Raw genomic sequence first — 23,212 nt, forward strand, 5'->3', positions numbered from 1 at the left:
ACATGTCTCGGCTGATTGACTACATCTAGGGTAAGTGGAAAACTGCGTATATCTGATTTTTTGCCAAATCGTTCCTCTAAGGCGATGCGGACGATAAAAGTGCTCTAAGATTAGCATGAAGCAAGAAGAGCCTCCTCAAAAATAACTTTACGCAGTTCTGAGCTGCCTCACTGTTTTTAAGGAAGCGATCAAAATAAAGTGTGGCAAGTAAATGCAGCCTCTTCAAAGCAAGATTGATGGTGAAGTCAGCCGTCGTTCTTTCTACCCGCCAACCACAAAGTGCACCCTTTCTGACCACAGCGGCATTTGACAGGCCTCAATTGATCCTGGCTTGGTCTAATGAGCTCCGACTGACCCCATGACGATATCTACTAAAAACACCACATCTCACACACGTCCTTCCCTCAGAGCGGAAGACGTTTTGCCATTTTTTTTCTCTTCCCTTATGCCAGGAGGATCCTTGTTGAGCATTTCTCTTCCTCAGGCCTAACCACAAGGCTGCAGGGTGTCCAGCTGGAAGCTTCTCCATGCTGGGTTAAGCTCCACCCAGACCTCATGGCCTCCACCGCAAACCCAACCCAGAGTCACATCCAAAACCTCCATTCAGCTTCATCTCACCACCCCCCTGACCGTGCGACTCGCCTTCTCTCCAAACAAGGCGGTTTGTTTATCCTCAGTGTATGTCAAGGCCGCAACGTCACGGTTAAAAGATATACATAACGCGAAAACCAGGCGCGCTTGGAACCTTAATGCATTTTAAACTTGATCGCTTTCCAGCCTAAACTCCTTCTGTAAACATGACCCTTTTACTCCAGAATCTACACACGTGCACGTGCAACTGCTCTCTTCAACTGCACCACCCGCCAAGGTTCTCCACATTCATGTAAATACAATATCCGAAGTCTTTCCTTGGCTCCATTACAGTGAAAGTCACTGATGGAGACTTATGGAGGCTTTCTAGACCTTCGCAATCTCTATAGAAGTTTCTCATTTCAAAGGACCTACAGCTTTTCTGAGATTCATATGATGAAGTCTAGGAACTATCTTGTATTTGGGCTATGAAGCCATGCCAGAAAATATATCAAACCACAAGACAAGCTCTCTCACCTGTCAGAAAACCTTCAAACTTTTCAGGCCCCTGATTCTGAAGTGAAAAAAAAGCTTGGAGCATGGGCTGTATCACGTTTGGACAGCGGAGACGTTCTGTTCCTGCTGTGTCCTGTCAGCAAGGTGGGTCATCTCTGTCAGCCACCTAATGAAAACAGTTTGCTTGGTGTGCTGGGGGGCCAGAAGTGGTCCAAATCGGTTTTGGCAAAGACACTGGGCTCGCATTCAGGAATCTACCCCCACTACACCACACAGAGCATCGAAAGTGACATTTGCCAAGCTCCTCACATGACGGAATTGAATCAGTGGTCTCGGAGGGACTGGGCCCATATGGGAACCAACTGCGTCCTCATCTGGTTGCTCTAGGATGTGTTATCCATGATCTACAAAACATTGCAGGCAGGGAAACTTCAGAAACGGCTGTTTTTCTGCTTTTTGAGGGCAGGCACGTATGGTCTTGGGTTTTGAGCTCTGGAGAACGGACAACAAACAGCAGATCTAATCAGTGTTGAAGTTCCTGCACTCTTAAAATGTTAAAGAAAGATGCCAAACAGGGTTTTTTGGAGCGATGCTATAGAAGAACTACTGTTGGTTTCCTATAAGACCTTTTCAATGGATCATTCTTTAATGAGCTTTTTGTAAAGAACATTGTTAAAGTTTTTAAAAAAACCTTTCTTGGGAGGAACTTGTGAAAAACTGCTTTGGGTTGGATTTTTGTGGATTGGCCGGTTTTGAAATGTTAGCTGGTGAATGCAGATGGAAAGCGGATCGCTAACGTTACTGCTAGCCCACTACTTCAGCTGTAAATCTGTGGTAACTCTCTTCAAGTCATCATTACAATGAAGAGAGTCAATTACTTGACCAAAATGACTCGTCAGATGAGGAGGACAACAAGCTAAAAGCTGAAGTTAGCTAGGTAGCTGGCTGTTTTCTTCAACAGGCAGCTGGAAATGCCTAGCCCAGCGCTAACCCCAAAACGAACCCAGGGAGGGGGTAATGTGGAAGGACATGACATATGAGGAAGGTAGACACCTTATCACTAGTTACACTACAAAGCCCGCAATCCTCAGACACAATTTCAACAAGTAACACAACTACGCTACAAAAAACCCAGCAACAACAACAACGACACACTGTCCGGGACCTGTAGCGGACGCCACCCTACTTCACCTCAGTTTGGCTTCTTTTTTTAATTCAAAGGATTAAAACTAGTCTATTTTGTGCTAAATAAAGATAGAATTGCTGTTTTCTTCACAATTTTGTTCAACGACCGAGGTAAAGGCTACACTAATGCTAGTTAGATTGTGTTTATTAGCCGGTAGCTCAGTAGCTAGTCTAGCAGTCAAGATTGGTTGACACCACAGGGATTCCCAGTGATTCTATGATGTATTTGGATCATTCATGTTGGGAATTGTATCGAGAAAGAAAGGTTTTTCCATGTCCAGGCCAAGGAACCTTTATTTCTAACAATGTGGAACCAGTTTGAGGGTAAATATTGAGTAATAGCAATAAGTACTGTGTGCAAACGAATGACATGTCAATGACCTAACATATGTCCAGTTCTGTAGACCTCGTCTGGAGATACAAACAGGTTAAAATAGACTCAAAATGGTTGTCTGATACTCCATCATGCCTTCATGAACCAGTCTAAGTGTGGAGAGTTAGTGAGAATAGGGAAAAAGGAAACCATTTTCTTGGGCTCCGCAGAAAATGTGGTTCTGTTTAGGAAGGAGGGGGGTGAACAGCATTGGCCTTGGGGGAAGGGGAGTTGAGCCAAAAATGTTGTTCCTATCCCATGTTCTGCAGCAGACACAGTATGGCCCAATGGGGGTTGGGAAACAGACTGCAAATCACTCTGCAACTCCACAGCACGTTGGACACAGTGATTAAACACTGGTACAGTATGTGACAGTGCAGCCGTGCTTAAAAGTGTAATAAAAACACAATTTTATACTAATTATACCCATCAGTTTGACAACGGACCAATCAGAACTTTAGTTTTGCCTTTCATTCGATTTACTTCTACCCCAAAAAAACTATTCAGTTATAAATTCCCTAAGAAATAAAAGAAATAAAAGAATTTTTGTTCGGATGAAAGTCCCAAAAGAGGCCCCGGTAACCTGAGAACAAAGATGGGAGCTATACTTGGAGCAGTTTAGGTAATAGAGCTTTCAGTGTTTTCCAAACCTGCTGTTTCACCTCATCAGTGCCTTCGGTGGTGCTGTGAGCATTTGGGCTGCTTTCAGCTGCTCGGCCACCCAGCCGGTCAGAGGTAGGAAGACGAGGTGCCCTGGGTGTTACAGAGGAAGTCAGACAGCAGTAAAGATTCAGGCAAACAAGCCTGAGACATGTCTCTGTTTTGTTTTCCTGACATTGTGAGATGTTCCCAGTGCTTTCTGTGTGAGCGTATCTCTCCAAACCAAACCCTAACATCACCCTCAGGAAGCAAAGCTAATCTCTAGCCTCTTTTGCTTCTTCTATAAAAGCTGAACTTGTTTTTCTTCCTTGTGGGGACCGGCCAAATCAAGCGGGTCACGTTTTTCTGTCATACTGAGGCCATCCGGTCCCCACAAAGAGCTCGAAACGAACATGCACACACAAACACGTAATTTACACACGCCCACACTTCTGCTCTTACAGTAACTATACCGTTTTTACTACTGAATTTCATCAAGGCTAAGATTTGAAGGTCTCAAATAGGACTAGATAATAATAGTAAATTTAGAGCCAAAAATAAATAAAGGCATGCAATTACAGTGTGGCATCCAAGCCTTAAAGGGCCCATATCCTGCTTTTTTCTTTTCTTATCTTTTTTCCTTTAAGGTCCACTGATAATGTTTGTGTGGGTTTTATGTACCAAAAACAACCATAATTAATTTTTCCAAGACTTTATTTTCCAACCTCGCTTTATCACTATGTAGATAATGGTAAACTAGTGGTAAAATACGTTTACTTTGGGGACCTCACAACACCCTGCATGCACATCTCAGGCATGAATGCATCTTTAAAAATATATTTTAGGCCAAAACTAACAAAAACTATGTCTAAAGCATCAGGCAGTTCCTCTATTCTGATTGGCTACTCTGTATTTAAAGGGGCTGAAACACCTCTTATAACTTTTGTGTAAATGGCTGGGGCTAAACTGCTGTATATATTAGTGAGTCGTTTTTTTTGTGACATCACAAAAACAGTGAACAATTTGGCAGCAGTTTCCATAAAGGAACTGTATGGTCTGAAAAGTTAAATATGTAATACATCAATCTGTTTCATTTACAAAAAAAAACTGAGTTCCATGAATATTTTAAATATTGGACCCAATTAAAATGTAAATAAAGTCATTCAGAGTGGTTTGATGTTTCTAGAGTAACTTATCGAGTCAGAATTGTTCACAGTGGTGGTGATAGGAACCAGACATCCACCTCTAAAAGCTCCCTCACAGAAGCTGCCTGATGCCTAAGACATAGTTTTTTTGGTGATTTTGGCCTAAAAGACACTTTTTAAGATGCATTCATGCCAAAGATGACCATCCAGGGTGTTGTGAAGTCCCCAAAGTAAACTTATTTTACCACTAGTTCACCATTATCAACATTACACAAGCCTATAAAAGCGCAAAAGATGTGTAGGTTCACTGGTGGTTTTGGATAGTAAACATATTTGCATTGTAGACTTCGTGACCCCTGGTTCCTATCACCACCACTGTAAAGAAAACTGATACTGCCAGATTCTCTACAGTGCACCATCTCACGTTAAACTGCTCTGAATGACCTCGTTCACATCTCAACCACTGAATTTTGTAGAATTGTGTTAAATTTGGTGGAAATTCCCTTTAACCTCCTTGTGTTCTACTCACTGATCATGCACAAAGGTAAAAAACAGAGACAAAGCAGCTCAGCATCCAATTGAAGACAATTAAGCGAACATGTAATGTGAGCCAGTGTTTGGAAGTGTTCTGATCTCCTGGCTGTTGGGGTATGTGGGTTTGGCCCACAGGTCGTCAGACACCCCCCCATCCCCCGCTCCTGCCCCTGCCTCCGCCCCTGCCCCTGCCCCCCTCCTCCAAGTCTCAGTCTTCAGAAAGCACCTCCCCTTCCTCAGCAGAGTAATTCAGCAACTTTTTCTTTTCTCACAAGGCTGCAGTGCAGTTTCCCATTCAGGGGGACGGATAACGGATCCCGGTGCAGGAGCAGAGTGGACAGGCTGGCTGGACAGACCACAACAGTTTGAAGGTAGAGCTATTTTCTTTTTGTATGTTATTTAAAATGCATTAGCCTGTTTTGTGCAAAACTTGGTAGATTTACAACAATGCAGAAAGTGAATCTAGCTCAGTGCCAGCATTTCATTCAAGAATTTTATGATTTTTTTTTTTTTTGCTTATTTTCCAGCTTCTAGACAAATGCAGTCGAAATTTTCTTATATTTAATGCATGTTTTCCTGCATCATTTTCAAAAGTTCCAGTCAAAAAAAAAGGACTAGATAATGTTTAATTAAGCAACTTTTACAAGTTATTTAGGAAAATCTGTTGTGCAAAAAGTTCATCAGTGTGAACCAAAATAATTAAACTATTATTATCTTTCCTAAAAGTTGTGCTTCTAAACTAGTTGTGTTTGTCAATGACAAAAGGAAAACACTCCACTGCCTTCATTTGCTAATGAAATGAGCACTTTGGGCTGATTAACTTCTCACCTGAGATTTGCAGAAACCATCCGCTACCTGCCTGTTACCTCTTTGATAGCATTAGTTGGTGTGGCTGGGGCTTCTTTCTTTGTCCGTGTTGATTTTCCACCCATACAAACCCTCCGGCTGCTCATCATGACTGGATTTATGAATTTCAGCTACTGTGTCTGTCAGCCAGCCCTAATTCACTTCACCTAATTTAATCACTGACTTGTCTAGCCATTGCAAACAGTCTTCTGAGGCTTGGCTTTGTGTGGAGAGGTTCATCAGGGCCATTACAGCTGAAATTATCATCCCACCAAGCTTCGAGGAGACTTTTGGCTGGTTTTTGCTCTCATACAAATGCATAGTGCTGAAAGGAAAATGATCAGTCTTTTGGCAGCCTGTTGTTTCGCAGCCCACTTGAAGTTGAGACTAAATTTCTACCAGTTATAAATCTTTGGGGGCCCATTATTTAGCTGCAACCCTGGCTTTAATGAGAGGACTGAGGAGTTGGCCATTTTTCAAGATCATGCAGCACTAATGCCGTCGACGTGGACTTGTAAAAGTGTACATGCTGGTGTTCAAGATTGCTTTGCTCAGGAAAGCTGCATGACTGGGCAGACATAATAGGCTATTGAACTATAGAAAGAAATGGCAACAGCTATGCCATAGATTACAGTGGGGCTGAGGCAGAGATTAAAGGGGAATTCCACCGAATTTTCAAAGTTTGTGCACAGTTCAGCAGTTCAGAAGTCAACAATGTTGTTGAGAGTGTTTAGTGTAAAGTGGTTCTTTGTAGAAAAGTACATCCACTTGTATTTTCTTTACAATGGTGGTGATAGGAACCAGGGGTCACAGTGCAAATATAGCCATTTTATTAACTATCCAAAATGACCAGTGAACTTCCGAGCTTTTATATATGGTAAAATGATGGTAAAAGTAGGTTTGCATGCACCTCTGTACCACGAATGCATTTTAAAAATGTGTTTTATGACAAATCTGTGTCTCAAAACTACTGTAAAACAGTGTCTCAGGCGTTAGGCAGTATATTCATAATCATTGCACGTAATAAGTTTCTGCGAGGGAGCTTTTAGAGGCATTAAACTCTTCAGACGTCTGGTTCCTATCACCACCACTGTGAATGATCCTGACTTGGTTTCTCTAGAACTGAGCATTTCACACCAAACTGCTGTGAATGATCTACATCTTCACCCTTTAATGATGCAAAACGCTTGAAAAATCTGTGGATTTCCATATTAAAGGCTCATGGAAAGCTGCATTCCTCTCACTTTTTAAAAAAATAAGACTGATGTGGTATATAAGTGTTCAGGTTTTCGCTCCCCAGTCTGTGTTATTTGTTATCCAAGATGACCAGTGAACCTACACCTATCTTCTGAGTATTTATATATAAGGTTTATAACAGAAAAATCATGGTAAATGTGAAAAAATACATTTTCTCTGGGGGCTATTTTGCCTTGCACTTACCTCTCAGCCATAAATGGATTTTAAAAGATAAGTTTGCAGCTAAAACCTTCTCAAAACTATTATAAAACAGTGTCTCAGGCATCAGGCAGCATGTGTTCTTGCCAAATAAATGCTTTGGCTGTCTGGTTCCAGTCAGCACTGTTGAACAGTTTTGACTTGTAAGTGTATCTAGAACATTGTATTTCATGTCAAACCACTCTGAAGCACTTTGTTTACATTTTAACTGAATTACACTACATTTACATTTACGGCATTTGGCAGAGGTGTTACCCACTATATACCAACCACTCTATTATTATCTATTATACACATTTTAAAAATTATGTGGAATTCCCCTTTAAGGATGAGAACTACCAGCTGATTGAACTTTGACCAAAGCTTTGGTCTTTGAAATAGGAAATGCAGAGGTGCAGAGGTGCTATCACAGCATTCTTGTGAGGTGATGTGTTGCTTCTGCGATTGAATAGACTGTGTGCTACAGATTTAAGTGGGTGTAGCTTTGAGGATTGCTGAGTGCCATCACGCCTGGAGCATTACCGATGCCTCTCTCAGACAGCACACCTGTGTCCAGTATAAACACATATCTTCTCACTTAGCCAGGAGTCAGAGTTCCCTCTCATCAGAGCAAGATTTGGAAAACAGCAGGCGGGCGTCACATCAGGGTTACATTGTAAATGCCACGTGATGTTGGATACTTGAGAGCAGATTGTTTGTTTTAGTGAGCTGGTGCTTCTAAGGCTATTTTTGCCTTTTATTATGAAAAACACAGCTCGTTCCATTCAAAGCGCTTCACATTCACGCAGGAACAGCTGCTACAGTATGACTTGCATGCTGTTGAATTGGCATGAGCTTTACACACAATTGGTGCTTTGATCCAATACGAAAAACATATCTTAAGTGACTGTTGTAGTTATGAAAAGTATGAGAAGTTAGCAAGGGAAATCAAAATCAGTCACGACACAGTTGCTGTGTCCAAAACCTGCCATGTTCACTACATAGGGCACTATGCAATTTTGTGGCAGTGTCCAAAACCGTGTGCTCTTTTAATCCAGCAATGCTCCTCAATCGGTACTGTTAAAACCAGGCGCCCTAAGAGACACAGAATATCCATAACGCAAAAAATGACTGTTTCCATCACAAATTCCGTTGTCTGTGATGGTGTTCAATTTAGTGCATCAATGTAGAGAATAGTGTTTAGAGACCGCTTGTGTATATATGATAGTGTTCTAGTGCTCCAATGTTGGGAATACTGATTAGGGGACCATTTCTGTTCCCTATTATAGTGTTCTATATAGTGGTCTAGTAGAAGGAATAGTAATTAGGAGGCCATTTCTGTTCCCCATAATAGTGTTCTAGTGCTCCAATGTTGGGAACAGTAATTAGGGGACCATTTCTGTTCCGTATAATAGTGTTTTAGTGCTCCAATGTTGGAAATACTGATTAGGAGAGCATTTCTGTTACCTATAGTAGTATTTTAGTGCTCCAATACAGGAAAGTGTTTGGGGAGCCACTTCTGTTCCTGATAATAGTGTTCTGGTGCTCCAATATTGAGAACAGTGATTAGGGGACCAATTCTGTTCCCTATAATAGTATTCTTGTGCACCAATGTTGGGAACAGTGATTAGGGGACGATTTCTGTTGCTTATAATAATGTTCTATATAGTGGTTTAGTATAGGGAATAGTGATTAGGGAACCATTTGTGTTCCCTATAATAGTGTTCTTGTGGACTAATGTTGGGAATAGTGATTAGTGGACCATTTGTGTTGCCTATAATAGTGTTCTTGTGGACTAATGTTGGGAATAGTGATTAGTGGACCATTTGTGTTCCCTATAATAGTGTGTTCTGGTGGACTAATGTTGGGAATAGTGATTAGTGGACCATTTGTGTTCCCTATAATAGTGTTCTTGTGGACTAATGTTGGGAATAGTGATTAGTGGACCATTTGTGTTCCCTATAATAGTGTTCTTGTGGACTAATGTTGGGAATAGTGATTAGTGGACCATTTGTGTTCCCTATAATAGTGTTCTTGTGGGCTAATGTTGGGAATAGTAATAAGGAGGCCATTTCTTTTTCCTATTATAGTGTTCTATATAGTGCTCCAATGTAGGGAACAGAGATTAGGGACCATTTCTGTTCCCATAATAGTGTTCTACCTAGAGCACAAATGTAGGGAGTAGTGATTAGGGGACCACTGGTGTTCCCTATAATAATGTTGTATATAGAGCTTCTATGTAGGGAGTAGTGATTAGTGGCCATATTTGTTTTCCATAGTAGTGTTCTATGGAGTGCTCCAACATACGGAATAGTGCTTAGGGGCCATTTCTGTTCCCTATAATAGTGTTCTATATAGTGCTCCAGCATAGAGAATAGTAATTAAGGGACCACAGCAAATGTCAAGTCAAAACTGCATAGTAAGCACTTAATGACCCACATTCTAATCATGGTCTTCCTCTTCCCTCTCTCACCCCCAGCCGTCACCCTGTAGTGGAACTGGACAGGACGTGTGGTGCTCGGGGCCGTCCAGGAGATCAGTGAGAGTGACTGTACGAGTGAGGACTGTACGGGCCAATGGGGGCTTGGACGCTGGCCAGGGTGGTGCTAGGATGGGCCGCCGTCTGCTGGGCGGCACTCCAGACGGTGCAGGGCCAGGGAGACGGAGGCCTGCAGGCCAGCCGCTTCAGTGGAAAACCGGAGGGGGAGGTCCAGCAGAGGGTCCGCAGGAGAGGACAGGAGACCCTGAGGGGGTAAGAAGCTTCCTGACTGAGATTGAACAGAACCATGTACAAAGTTCTCACAGAACTATGTGCATAACTTATTGCTATAAGCTATGAAGCTGGCTAGTGAGGAAATGCACTGAATGCCCTGATTGTACAAAACTCCAGTTAGGAATTGCTCAAAGTTCAGTTTTGTGTTGAGGCTTTTGAACAACATCATTTTATCATCATCCTTGTTATAACATTTTACAGCAGGGTAGATTAATCAGGAATGAGAAGGACAAGAGAAAAGAAACATTATAAAGTGATCTTGGTACAACAACAAAGCAATAATGGTGGCAAGCATTCACAAAAACATGAGGTTTAAGCATTTCACGTTTCTATTGTGTACTGAATTAGATTTTTATTTGCACTAGATAAGGATAGTATTCCTTCAAAGAGTTAAAACAGTATTTTCAGACACTTGTTGATATTGTTATTTTTATTACAGTTTTCCATTTTTCTGAAGATATGTCCCCAGAGGGACATTTTATTGCTCAAACATTGCTCTAAAAACCATAATAGTTACTCAGAGCCACTAAACTGAGAGGGCTCTTAGTGTTGATTGAGAAATAATTGAGTTCCTGTCTTTAGTTCAGCTGCAGATAAACATGAGGGTCATTATCTCCACAAATCAGAGCACATTGTGAGACCTCTGCTAAACCTAAAGAGAAACACATGTGAAATTACTGGGTGTTTCGAAGCAGAAATATGTGAGGAGCAGGAGAGACTTAAGTAAAAGTTTCCTTTGTCTTTCCATCTGATCTCATTAGCTACGTTTCCATCCAAAGAATTTTTTGCCAAATATGTTTTAATGCTTCAAAAGTTTGTCGATGTAGGCCAGGGGTGCCCAATCCTGGGGGTGGAGATCTACCACCCTGGAGAGTTCAGATCCAACTCACATGGCTCTATTGTTCAGATGTCCCTGAAGGTGGATGAGGTGTGTTAGACTGTAGTTGGAGCTAAACTCTGCAGGGTGGTAGATTTCCAGGAACAGGTTTGGGCACCTCTGTTGTAAGCCATAGAAACAGAAATTGACTGTAATAGTTTATGAATGGGGTGGTATGGTGGCGCAGTGGGTAGCACCAGGCCTGGGTTTGATTCCCCAGCCGGGTGACCAGGGTTCTTTCTGGGTGGAGTTTACATGTTCTGGTTCGGTTTCCTCTTACAGTCCAAAGACATGCAGTCAATTGGAGATACTAAATTGCCCCTGGGTGTAAGTGTGTGTGAGAATGTGTGTGTCTGCCCTGTGATAGACTGGCGATAGGCTCCAGCACCCCCTGCGACCCAGGAGGATAAGCGGGTTAGATGATGAATGTTAACAAAACTTTGGTGGACAAATTGTTTATCGATACCTAAAATGTTGTGAAAACTCCACTGGAATCATTTTAACAACACATTAATGCATAAATTTAGAGTCAAGTTAGGGAGCAACAGTTTTTTTGCAGAAAATGATGTCATTATATAACAAAAGCTTTTTATCGTTAAAAGACAGTCTGATAGAAACAAGCTGCTTCCACGCATTTTCATTTTGCAGAAAGCCGTAAATCATAGCCACTGCTTGTCCGGGGGACACAACAGAGATATTAAGATCTTAAGATTGATTGTTCTTTCCTTTGGGTCATCAGGTTAGACCAGAGGTCGGCAACCCAAATGTTAAGAGGAGCCATTTTGTCCTTTCAACAAAAATCAAACCATCTTGGGAGCCACAAAATTTAATGTCTTGGCTGTAAATATGTCTCAGTGTGTGCTAATGTACCGGTGTAGGCTAAAAAATATAATATAAGCGAAAACGCAGACTTACTTTGCTCTGCTTTAAGCTTTAGCTGAGCTATAATCACTTTTCTCGCATCTCCGGCAGGAAACTTTTCCGCAAAAGTAGAATAGTTTCTTGTAAAACGTCTCTCAGTGTTCGACTTCTTACGAGGCAGAATTCAGCTTCTCATTCGCCAGCTTCATGTTTGAATTTTCCTGTTCTACCTTAAATGGTGCCTGAGGCGGCAGAATGTAACTGCTGCACCATTTAAGGTGGAACGGAAAATTCGAACGAGAAGCGACTTCAGCTTCACAACTTTATAGTGTTTGACAGTCTCTCCTTGCAGATTAAACGTATCAGGAAACCAGCTGGAGTGATTATAAACGCAAATAAGTCAGTTCATCTCCAAATTACCGATATTCATCTTAAATCTTTCTCTTCGCTACTAGCTAGGTGAGGCTGTCTGCATTGCTAGGGTGACTAGCAGTCGGCGCACCAACCTTCAGGGCTACATTAACTCCAGCGTTTAGAACCAGTTATTGTTAAAACTGTGTTGAACGATCAGCAGAACTTTATTTTACTGTAAAGGAGGATTATTTTATTTTTACCTACAAATCTAATTCTGCTGTGGAGACACAACAGGGCAGTAAAAGAGGCATATGCGGTTCTGGAGCTGCATGTTGCCGACCCCTGGGTTGGTTCTACCATTATGTTATAGTTGCTACTTATTCACTGGTTTTGATGGCTATGGCAGATGTGTTTTCCAGTCGCCATAGACTTCCCTCCAGCCCTCAATACTTAAAGTCCCTAATACTGCACTGGTACAGCAATGTACAATACCATGTGGCTATAAGCAGGAAGCTTTAATGAGAGAATACTTCAAATTGTGCATGCGTTACAGTGCGCTGGTGACGGTGTGCTTCAAGTTTTCCATTACCTACTGCGACATACCTTTCAGACTTTTTGGAAAACTGCCAAACCAATGTGTAGGGTGACTGCATTTATTATAAATGCATTAAGGAGCCACGTATAGGTCTGTCTGTACCAAGGTTGTAGATCACAATATCTGAGTGCACGAGCATGGTGTTGACACAAGTGTTTACATTCTTACTTGGCTACCTTGAATGAATTCTACGCACGTTGCAGCGGAATGGTAAATACACCGTAGACTAACGTGAGGCGATAGACGATGATGGTGGTTTTCCAGACGTTCATGCAGTGCCCGTCTAGCTGTGGGGCTGCAGGGAGGGGACACGTGAGTCCATAAAGCTGCGCTTTGGCTGTATATTTTTCTAATTTTTGGAACAACAAGGGATGTTTTGTTCTCGCCGGTCTCATATGTCAGCATCGGTTATTGCAATCAGGCTCTCATCTGTCCCTGCTTACGTCCCCCCCCCACATACGGCCAGGAAATGAGGTATCCCCATCACTCGGGGGGCTTCTACAAAGGGCATTTGTTTTAAAGCCGCAGGTGAGAAAGAGTCTGAAAGCACGGCAAACAAAAATACACCTCCATTACGCAGAATCATCGATAATTACATCAAGCAGGGCCTTGCAGTTTATACAAAGCTCTGTTTTTTGTTCAAATAGTGTCTGAAAAGAGTCAGGCAGGTCCAAAGAAATAGTGGTGGCGGGGGTCCACTTTCTGAACATGGAATGATAGAGAGGTCTAAGGAAGAACATGTGCAGTGGAACCTTTTTGTCTGCAAATCCAAGAGGCAAGGCAAACCAAGCTTAACCTGCAGCCTTTTGAAACGATTAGATCTTTTGGCCAATTTTCCGTCTGTGAATATCTAATCTTGACAGTAATGCGGAACTGTGCTAATTTGTGCGGCACGGTTTAGAAATATGCAGCAGTTGTGCTGCAAACACTCGAACCATGGCCCAAAGGGACTTGCACAACTTCCACATTGTTCTTATCTTCACTATTCCCTTGTCATTGGCAAAAAAATGGGGGTATTTTTGCTTGTCATTAGCAAAATGACCCCCATTTTCATATGTTGTTGCTGTTGGCCCACCATCAAGCTCTTGTCTGGTTGAGACGATGTCTCGATTGCAAACACTCCTCTAAACACCATCTGTATTCCTTGCCGTGTGTGGACTAAACTAACAGGACGTACGTAAGACTTTTGAGAGGGAATTTATTCATCAGATTTGCGCTGGCCTTGGTGAAGGCTTCCTGTTGAAGGCCGCCCATACAGCATCCCCCCGTGTCAGACTGTTTAAGTAGGCTGCTGTAGGTGATTTGAAGTTTGCCTGATTTATTGGCTCTCTTGGTGAAGTGTGATTTGGCCCACACACTGGAGGAATCTGATCATGGTGTGGCCTCTGGACCTCCTAAATTAGGAGAAAGTCTGGGGAGGCTGTTGTAAAATGTCTTGGCTCATGGTGAGAAGAAAAAAATTGTGGTGTTGGTCCACCAATGCCAGGCTGGGTTTTTTTCTGACATCCCTAACAGCAAGAACTCAAAGACCTCTAAAGCAATGCTGAACGTTGGCCCTCAGAGGCCTCCGGGGAGATGTTTTTGAACATTTGCCGGCGTTCCTAAAAGTAGAGGATCATATTCAGCCGCTCGGGCTGCAGGCCAAGGGATTGTCAGTTTCCCCTCATCCAGTCAGGACGGCCTCCAGCTCTCCTCAAACGCCCGATGCTCATTTTCCCTGGAAGAGGGAGTTTGAATGTATACCTAAAACGCCCCTCAGACGGAAATTCCACTGCGGATTCCGAAGGTTCTGTGAATCACAGACAAAAGCTTTTATTTATGTAAACGTTTAAAATACATTCTTTCAAGAAAGATATGGCCACCATTTACATAAAATGGACAGGCCATCTGGCGATACAGTCTTCTGTTTTTAATCTGGATTTGTCACATTCTTTATCTTCTCTTTAAGTGAAAATGGAAAGTGTTGTTCAATATTGGCCATTTAGACCATTATCCCAGACAGCGAGCATATATCGGCCTGCTGGTTTGATAAGGTCGGCACCCCGCTGACTGTTTGCCACTTCTGGTCCACCCTCGGACCACCCAGATAATGGTCCTGCATACAAGCTCTAACTAGTTTTTAACCTAAACAGATTTTAAATGCACAGAATCTATTATTTTGGAAAATAAACTAAGACAAATATTACAAACAACTGAGAGATAAAAAAATAATGACTAGGCCTAAAATAAAATGTTGTTGCTGACACTGTGCTAAATTAAAATGATTTACTAAACTAATTTACAAAGTATAATTAAAGAAAGGAAGGATGGAAAAATAAGTAAATTGGACTGTGAGTGAAAAATGAGCAATGATAAGTGAAATTATGTCTATTACTCTGCCTTAACAGTGGTGGGCTGCCCAGAAAACGCAGAGCAAAATGCCAGTGAACCACCAGCTTTGCCATCAGTGAGCCAACAGTGGCTCACTATTCTCTTGCTATCAGGGATAATAATTGTATGTAATAATAAAAAAGCTTGATTTTGTTTTTGTAGCATAGTTTGTATTTATTAGGCGTTTGCACGGGTGCTCAAGCACTGCATTAACTGTTTGAGATGCTAGTATTCAATGTTAAGGATGTGACTGAGATGGTGCAGCAGGCTCGGGCATAGCTTTTCCGCTAACTAGGCTATCTACTCTAGCTTATTTGAGCTAGATCCAGAAACAATGAACAAAGATATTTCTCTGACGAACTAAGATGCTGGCACTTTGTCCACTAAGGAGAAAATGGCTTGTGTGCGTCAACATCCAGTGCTGTACTGGTTAGCTCTAGTGTTAGCTCATTAGCTCATCTGAAGAGGCAGCCTCTGTTGCTTATCAAATAGGAGAACCTACTGACTCCCTTAGCTATTTGTGCAATAACACATGCTTTATTCCTCTGTGTGCTGTTAATTTAGTTATGCTTATTATTTTTTAGCCTCCTATGTTAAGTTAGATTTTTTTGAAGTTTGATTTTTTTTATTAACATTTTTTCCTTTCCCTGTGATTGAGCAAATATCTGTTCATTAACTCTTATTTGAATATCAAAATTAGTCAGAATGCACATTCCTAGTATGTAGTTACATCATTATAAACATATTTTGGATGGAAACATAAGCATTCCCAAACTTCGTTGAGCCATAGTTAGAGGTAGTTTGTGCAATAACTTGAGGCACCTTGTTCAACCGCTTGAAGTAGTTTGTTTAATATCTTTAGGCAGCTTGTAAAATAGCTTAAAAACAGTTGGTGTACTCATTTGAGATGGTTTGTGTTGTATCTTGAAACAGATGACATCCATGCGATGCATGGATCTTGTCTAGACTTTAGGGTCACAAGAGGTCATCCATGTTAAGGGCATGGGAAAGACCAAGCAGGGCCTGAAAAGGCCTTAGAGAGATTTAAAGGGCTTGCAAATTGTTTACCATTAATGTCTGACATGACCATGCGGTACGCTCACTGGCTGTAAGCTACAGAAGACAATAAAGGGGCCTTAAGGCAGATACCAGCAACTCAACCTCTGACCTCTACAGGAACAGTAGCCCCTGGGTCAGCATTGCCCTGCATTTGCCTGTGGAACTCTGCCAAACACAGGTTCTCTGTGATCCCTGGTTTGTTATTCTTGTGACTTTAAAATCTAAGCTGGAGGCTTTTAAAGAAAGATCCTTATTTCCTGCCTTGGAGGTTCACAGAGAAAGTGTCTGGTTGTGAACTTATGAATTAACAATGCTGAGCATGTCTATTTAAGCTGGCCTACTAATGCAGCCTGTGGGGAAAATGGGCTGCTAGCTAGCTAATGTTAGAAATGTCATTCTTGGATGTGATCCATCTGTAGTGGGAGAGCAGTGGTTTCACTTCATGGCAACAAAAGATTATTTGGTGCTGAAGTATTCGTCCACTTTGTCCCGTGTGATAGTTGTAGCCATAGTAAACAAAGATTTACCTAATTGACCATTCTCAGGCATTGTCTTACAGATATTGGCTGTTCCTGGACATCAGCTTAAACTGGCCGCATACTTCAAATGCAAGTCATTTTAAAGCAACTTGATGTCTTTTGGACAAAATGATGCAGTGCTTTGGGTTTGTATGGTGTGATGTGCCAGCTGCTAAACAGACTGACCACTCTCAGGCACTGACTTATTGACATTGCCTATTCTCAGGCATTGGCTTAAGGGCATTGGTTATTCTTGGGCATTGGCTTATAGACGTTGACTGTTCTCTGACATTGACTCAAGGACATTGCCTATTTTCAGGCATTGGTCTAAGGATGATAAAGGGGCCTATTCACAGGAACTGACTTAAGGACATTGACTATTCTTAGGCATTGACTTAAGGACATTGACTCTTCTTAGGCACTGACTTAAGGACATTGACTGTTCTTGGGCATTGACTTAGGGACACTGACTCTTCTTGGGCATTGACTTAGGGACACTGACTCTTCTTGGGCATTGACTTAGGGACACTGACTCTTCTTGGGCATTGACTTAAGGACAATGACTCTTCTTGGGCATTGACTTAAGGACACTGACTTTTCTTGGGCATTGACTTAGGGACACTGACTCTTCTTGGGCATTGACTTAAGGACACTGACTCTTCTTGGGCACTGACTTAAGGACACTGACTCTTCTTGGACATTGACTTAAGGACACTGACTCTTCTTGGGCATTGACCTAGGGACACTGAGTCTTCTTGGGCATTGACTTAAGGGCACTGACTTTTCTTGGGCATTGTCTTAAGGACACTGACTCTTCTTGGGCATTGACTTAAGGACACTGACTCTTCTTGGGCATTGACTTAAGGACAATGACTCTTCTTGGGCACTGACCTAAGGACACTGACTCTTCTTGGGCACTGACTTAAGGACACTGACTTTTCTTGGGCAATGACTTAAGGACATCGACTGTTCTTGGACATTGAATTAAGGACACTGACTTTTCTTGGACATTGACTTAAGGACACTGACTCTTCTTGGACATTGACTTAAGGACACTGGCTCTTCTTGGGCATTGACTTAAGGGCACTGACTCTTCTTGGGCATTGACTTAAGGGCACTGACTCTTCTTAGGCATTGACTCTTCTTAGTACACTGACTCTTTTTGGGTCAGTCTCCAGAAAGTTTCATAGTCTTACAAATCCTGGGATCCTAGCAACTGTAAGGGTTAGAGGAAAAACAACAAACCCAGGAAGTAGAACAATTCAAACTCACAGACCCATCAGCCATGAGCACGGCGTCTCTGGATGTCTGTGAACTGCGGACAGAGGGGGTTGGAGAGAGGGTCTCCGGGGGGATCCGTCTTGGCAAGTTCTTCTCATTCTGTATGTGTGTGAGAGCTCATTTTTCAGGCTGAGCGTGTTGGGTTGAGAAATGTGACCCTCAGGTTTTTTGCCCCCGGTTGCTGGTGCTCCTTCACGGCCTGGCCTAATTTCCACGGCTTTGTTTTCCGCTCTCCCTCCCCTCCACTTAACTCGACTTGTTTTCTTTCTCTCCTGCCGATTCGTACCCCTTTCCCACCATTTCTCTTCCCACCCTCTAGCCTCTGCTCCTTTACCTCCTTCACTCTTTCACCTTCTTTTAATTGCTTTCTCACTTCTCTCTCTCTTCTCTCTACTTGTCTCTTTCTTTCTCTCCTTTCTGCTTCTCACTGTCTCTCTTTCTCCTCTTTCTCTGTTTCTCTCTCTTTCACGCATACTCACTGTCCTCTCTCTGTCTGCTTGTCTTTGTCTCTCTTCTTTATCTCTCTCTCTACCACTTTCTTTTCTTTCTTTTGCCATTCTCTCTCTCCTCACTCTCTCTGCTCCGCTCTCTCTCACTCACTCGCGTTCTCTCAGTCTGCTTTTCTTTGTCTCTGTTCACCTCTAGCTCTCTTTTTCTTTGATCATCCCTCTCTTTCCTCTCTCTGCTTATCTCGATCCCCCACTTTCTCTCTGCTTCTCTCACACTCTCTTTTTCTTTCTTTCCAAAGGGGGAGGAACAAAGAGGAACAGCTCTTTGTTCCTCTCCCTTTCTATCTCACTGCCTCTCTTTTCCCCTTGCTTCTCCCTCTATCTCACTTTCTCTTCTCATTCTCCCTGCTTCTCTCTCTTTTTTCTCTCTCTCTTTTCTGTCTGCTTTTCTTTGTCTCTCTTCACCTCTCTTACAACTTTTCTCTTGTCTCTACTTGTCTCTTTCTCTGTTCTCTCTACCTATCTCTTTTCCACCTCTCTCTCCCCTTTCTCTCTGCTTTTCTCTCTTTCACACACTGTCCTCTCTCTATCTGCTTGTCTCTTCTTCATCTTTCTTTGACCACTTTCTCTCCATTCCTTGCCATTCTCTCTCTCCTCACTCTCTCTGCTCCTCTCTCTCACTCACTCTTTGTGTCTCTTCGTCGCTAGCTCTCTTTCTCTTTGTTCTTCCCTCTCTTTCCTCTCTCTGCTCATCTTGTTCCTCCACTTTCTCTCTGCGTCTCTCTCTATATCTCGCTCTCTCTCGCTTTCTCTCTCTCTCACTCACTGCCGTCTGTCTATTTGCTTTCTTTGTTTCCCTTCATCTCTTTAGCTCTTTTACCTTTCTCTTTGATCATCCCTCACTCTCTCTCTCTCTCTCTGTCTCTCTCTCTCACTCTCTGCCCTCTGTCTGTTTGCTTTTCTATGTTTCTTTTACCTCTTTCTCTGTGATCCTCTCTCCCTCCCCCCTCTCTCTCTTCCTCTTTCTGTCTTTCTCTTTGTTCATTCCTCTTTTTCCTCTCTCTACTTATCTCAGTTCAGTCCCTTATTTTCTCTCTGCATCTCTCTCTCTCTCTCTCGCTCTCTCACTGCCCTCTCTCTGTTTGCTTTTCTTTGTTTCTCTTCACCTCTTTAGCTCTTTTACCTCTCTCTCTTTGATCCTCTCTCCCTCCCTCCCCCTCTCTCACTCTTTCTCTCTCTCGCTCTCTCTCACACTCTCTCACTCTCCGAGTGTCCGTTTCTCTGTTTTTCGTCTTGCAGCCTCTCTCTACATCCATCAGCTCCCCATTTACTGCTGGTGTTTCAATTTGGAACCCATTAAAAGGTCTAAACTATAAACCTACTTTCCCAGGCAGGGCTAAACATCCCGAATCGCGGAGGAAAAGAAAACGGGTTTGTGTGTTTGTTTATGGACACACAGATGTACCTTGTGGCTTATTTGGGGTCCAATCACAGCAGACGTAACCTGGTGCTGATAGAAATAAAGGTACATGGCAGCGAAAGGTCAGATTCACACGGACCTCGAGCTGTTTTTCTGTCATTCATCAAGCGTGAATTTCGCCGTAATAAAGGCAGAGCAGAGAAACAGCAGCTCTGCCACATCTGTAGGTGACTGGGTCCAAGCTGTCAGCGAGCAGTAGGAAACTATCACAGCCTGGAAATCCATCACAAAGCATTTGATCCTTCCAGTTGGGTCGGTTTGCAGTTTGTACTAAAACAGAACTGCTTCTAAAGATGGTGCTCTCCTTCCTCTCTGGAGAAATAAGGAGGCGTTACACAGCCAAAAATCTAATCTAAACAATTTTCCCCAATAACAAATAGTAGCTGATCAGCCACATATAAAAATGGACAAAGGTAGAGATGCCTGCTTCTACTGTCTTAGCTGTGAGATGTACTTCTGTCCATGTTTACAGATAACAGTGTGTCATACAGTGTCAGAAACCACATAAGAAAGCCTATTAGAGATAACTTAAAGGAATAGTTTGGCAAAAAATCAGATTAACACAACTTTCCACTTACCTCAGACGTAGATTAACCACAATGTGTTTATGTCCAAATTCTTTAGCTTTGCAGTGGAGCTACAAGGCTATCATTGCTAACAAACAGTAGAGGTCAATAGTCACCCAAATTGTTTTCATAAATACATCGGCAAGACTTCTCAAGCCACTTAAACTGCAAACAACTCTTTATTAATGTCACACAGACTTGTGCTTGTGGTTTGGGACACAGGATGTGCTATAAAAATGAACAGAATGCTAAATGCTAAATGTGAAGCTAAATGCTTCGGACGGCCATTTTATAAAACACGTGTTGTACCTTTCACGTCATGCAGGCATAAACACTAGACTATGTACACAATTTCTGTGGTTTGTGTTTCTAAATAACTGTTACCCCGTATTTCTAAATAACTGTGAGTCAGATTCTGTGGGGGAGGCACAATTTGGCACATCATCCTTTTTTTAAACACTAACACTTTTTTTATAATTCCCAGTAAGTCATACTGTGTCCTAAACCACTTCAAGAAGTCAGTGTGACCTTAGTGAAGACCTGCATGTGGTTTGAGTGGGTTTAGAGGAGTTTTGGGGATGTATTTACAGAAAAGATTTGGGTGACTATTGACTTATATTGTTTGTTAGCTTCATTAGCTTCAGCGCTTAACTAAATAAGCAAAATTTAGACCCCAAACATTTCTTGGCTGATCGACTACAAGGTGGGAAATGGTGTACATCAGATTTGTAGCTGAATGCTATTAGTGGTCAGACTATATCCATCCACATAGGCAGCTCTTTAAGTGGGCAGTAGAGCTGGAGCTGGGCCAAAAAAAGCTTTTGGATGAGTCGCTGAGGGAGCATGGTAAACATTTCTGTCTCCCGAAGTTTAGATATCCAGAACAAACTGCACCCTTTCTGTGCAGCCCCCTCCAAGTATGTGTCCTTTTAAGGAGCTTCATGTATCATACAGTCAGATTTGACCCAAAAGGCCAGAAAGGGCTTTAAGCCTGTATTTGGTTCACATCGTTGTATATTTTGTGGGGATTTTCATATATGACATGAGGCATGTTATGTTTGTGTGTGGTTTTCTGTTTTAGGCCTAATGTGTGTGGCTCCCGATTCCACTCGTATTGCTGTCCGGGATGGAAAACTTTGCCCGGGGGCAACCAGTGCATAGTCCGTAAGTATCACCACTGTATCTCATGATTTTTGTTTTGAAGACAGAGCGCTTACCAAGATGCCTAATTAAGGTTGTAAGACATTTTTAGCATAGTGTAGAGGCATTTAAATAGCATTAGCAATATCAAATATCATCTCATGCTGAGATATGATGATATATTTGGAAAATATCATGGTATTTAATTATATTAGTCACCTAGCACTAATTTTTAACACGCTGTTTGGTTTAAGAATGCTCTCTATAAAGCCCTGTAATGTTCATATGATCCACACAGTCATTCTGACAGACTGTAATACACTACAGGAAGTGTAGGGGGCGATATGGCTTCTACTGTTTCATTTAAAAAGTCTCTATAATGTTCATATGATCCACACAGTCACTCTGACAGACTGTAATACACTACAGGAAGCGTAGGGGGCGATATGGCTTCTACTGTTTCATTTAAAAAGCCTCTATAATGTTCATATGATCCACACAGTCATTCTGACAGACTGTAATACACTACAGGAAGGGTAGGGGGCGATATGACTTCTACTGTTTCATTTAAAAAGCGCTCTATAATGTTCATATGATCCACACAGTCATTCTGACAGACTGTAATACACTACAGGAAGGGTAGGGGGCGATATGACTTCTACTGTTTCATTTAAAAAGCGCTCTATAATGTTCATATGATCCACACAGTCATTCTGACAGACTGTAATACACTACAGGAAGGGTAGGGGGCGATATGACTTCTACTGTTTCATTTAAAAAGCGCTCTATAATGTTCATATGATCCACACAGTCATTCTGAAGCATGTAATGCTCTACAGGAAGTGTAGGGGGCGATATGGCTTCTATTGCTTTGTTTATCATAGAAGGGGACAAATGTTTGAATCTTTGATTGAGTGGAACTGAAGAAGGCACAACAGGCCAATCGATTAATCAAATAATAATTGGTTAATTAATTATAGACAGTCATTAGTTCAGCTCTAAATACAGAGCCCTACACACTCCACTGCATTTACAATTGCTTTTATTTTATATAATAATTGAGCTGTTTTTGATTATTCTCCTTTCTTTCTCGTTTCCTGTTTTTCCTCACAGCCATCTGCAGGAACTCCTGTGGAGATGGTTTCTGCTCCAGGCCCAACATGTGTACCTGCTCCAGTGGTCACCTCGCTCCCAGCTGTGGGGCAGCAGCTGCTGCAGGTACGGCCAGTGTACCTGTGCTAACCCACCACACTTAAACCCCCCTTACACTTTAGGGAAGTAACTGAAGTGTCTAAAGAGTCTCTCATTCACCGTTCAGTCGAGTGGGCAGGGAGGGGGCGGGGCTTACGCTACACATGCATACACTCAAATGACTGGACTTTTTTTCTGAAATCTCTTATAAATTCTGGAGCAGGCATTGAAAAAGTTATACTTCAGACATATTAAATCTAGAATCAAGTCTAGGACATACCTTTTTTTTTTTAATTAAATAAAAAAGCCACATAAAAAAATTGAAAATATAACCCAATTTTGATCTCACAAAGTTCTTCTAAAAGTTTTGATCTGTTGGAAACAACTTGTCCTCATGACACGGCACTCATTCTTGTTAATCTCCAAAGTAAACCCATAATTCTATACAAACTGGAC

General features: G+C 42.1%; 1 protein-coding gene across 1 annotated transcript in view; it reads left to right on the plus strand.

Moving 5' to 3' along the window:
* Positions 1-5,220: 5,220 nt before the first annotated feature.
* The window catches only part of fbn2b (fibrillin 2b), a 130,785-nt gene continuing 112,793 nt past the window's right edge, over positions 5,221-23,212 (plus strand). Inside the window, exons 1-4 of the mRNA XM_036586043.1 lie at positions 5,221-5,333; positions 9,722-9,994; positions 21,507-21,589; positions 22,679-22,783. Coding sequence (XP_036441936.1) covers positions 9,819-9,994; positions 21,507-21,589; positions 22,679-22,783 — 364 coding nt within the window. The 5' untranslated portion in view covers positions 5,221-5,333; positions 9,722-9,818. The remainder of the gene's footprint in view (positions 5,334-9,721; positions 9,995-21,506; positions 21,590-22,678; positions 22,784-23,212) is intronic.

Source organism: Colossoma macropomum, unplaced genomic scaffold, assembly GCF_904425465.1.
Source record: "Colossoma macropomum unplaced genomic scaffold, Colossoma_macropomum, whole genome shotgun sequence".
NCBI lineage: Eukaryota > Metazoa > Chordata > Actinopteri > Characiformes > Serrasalmidae > Colossoma > Colossoma macropomum.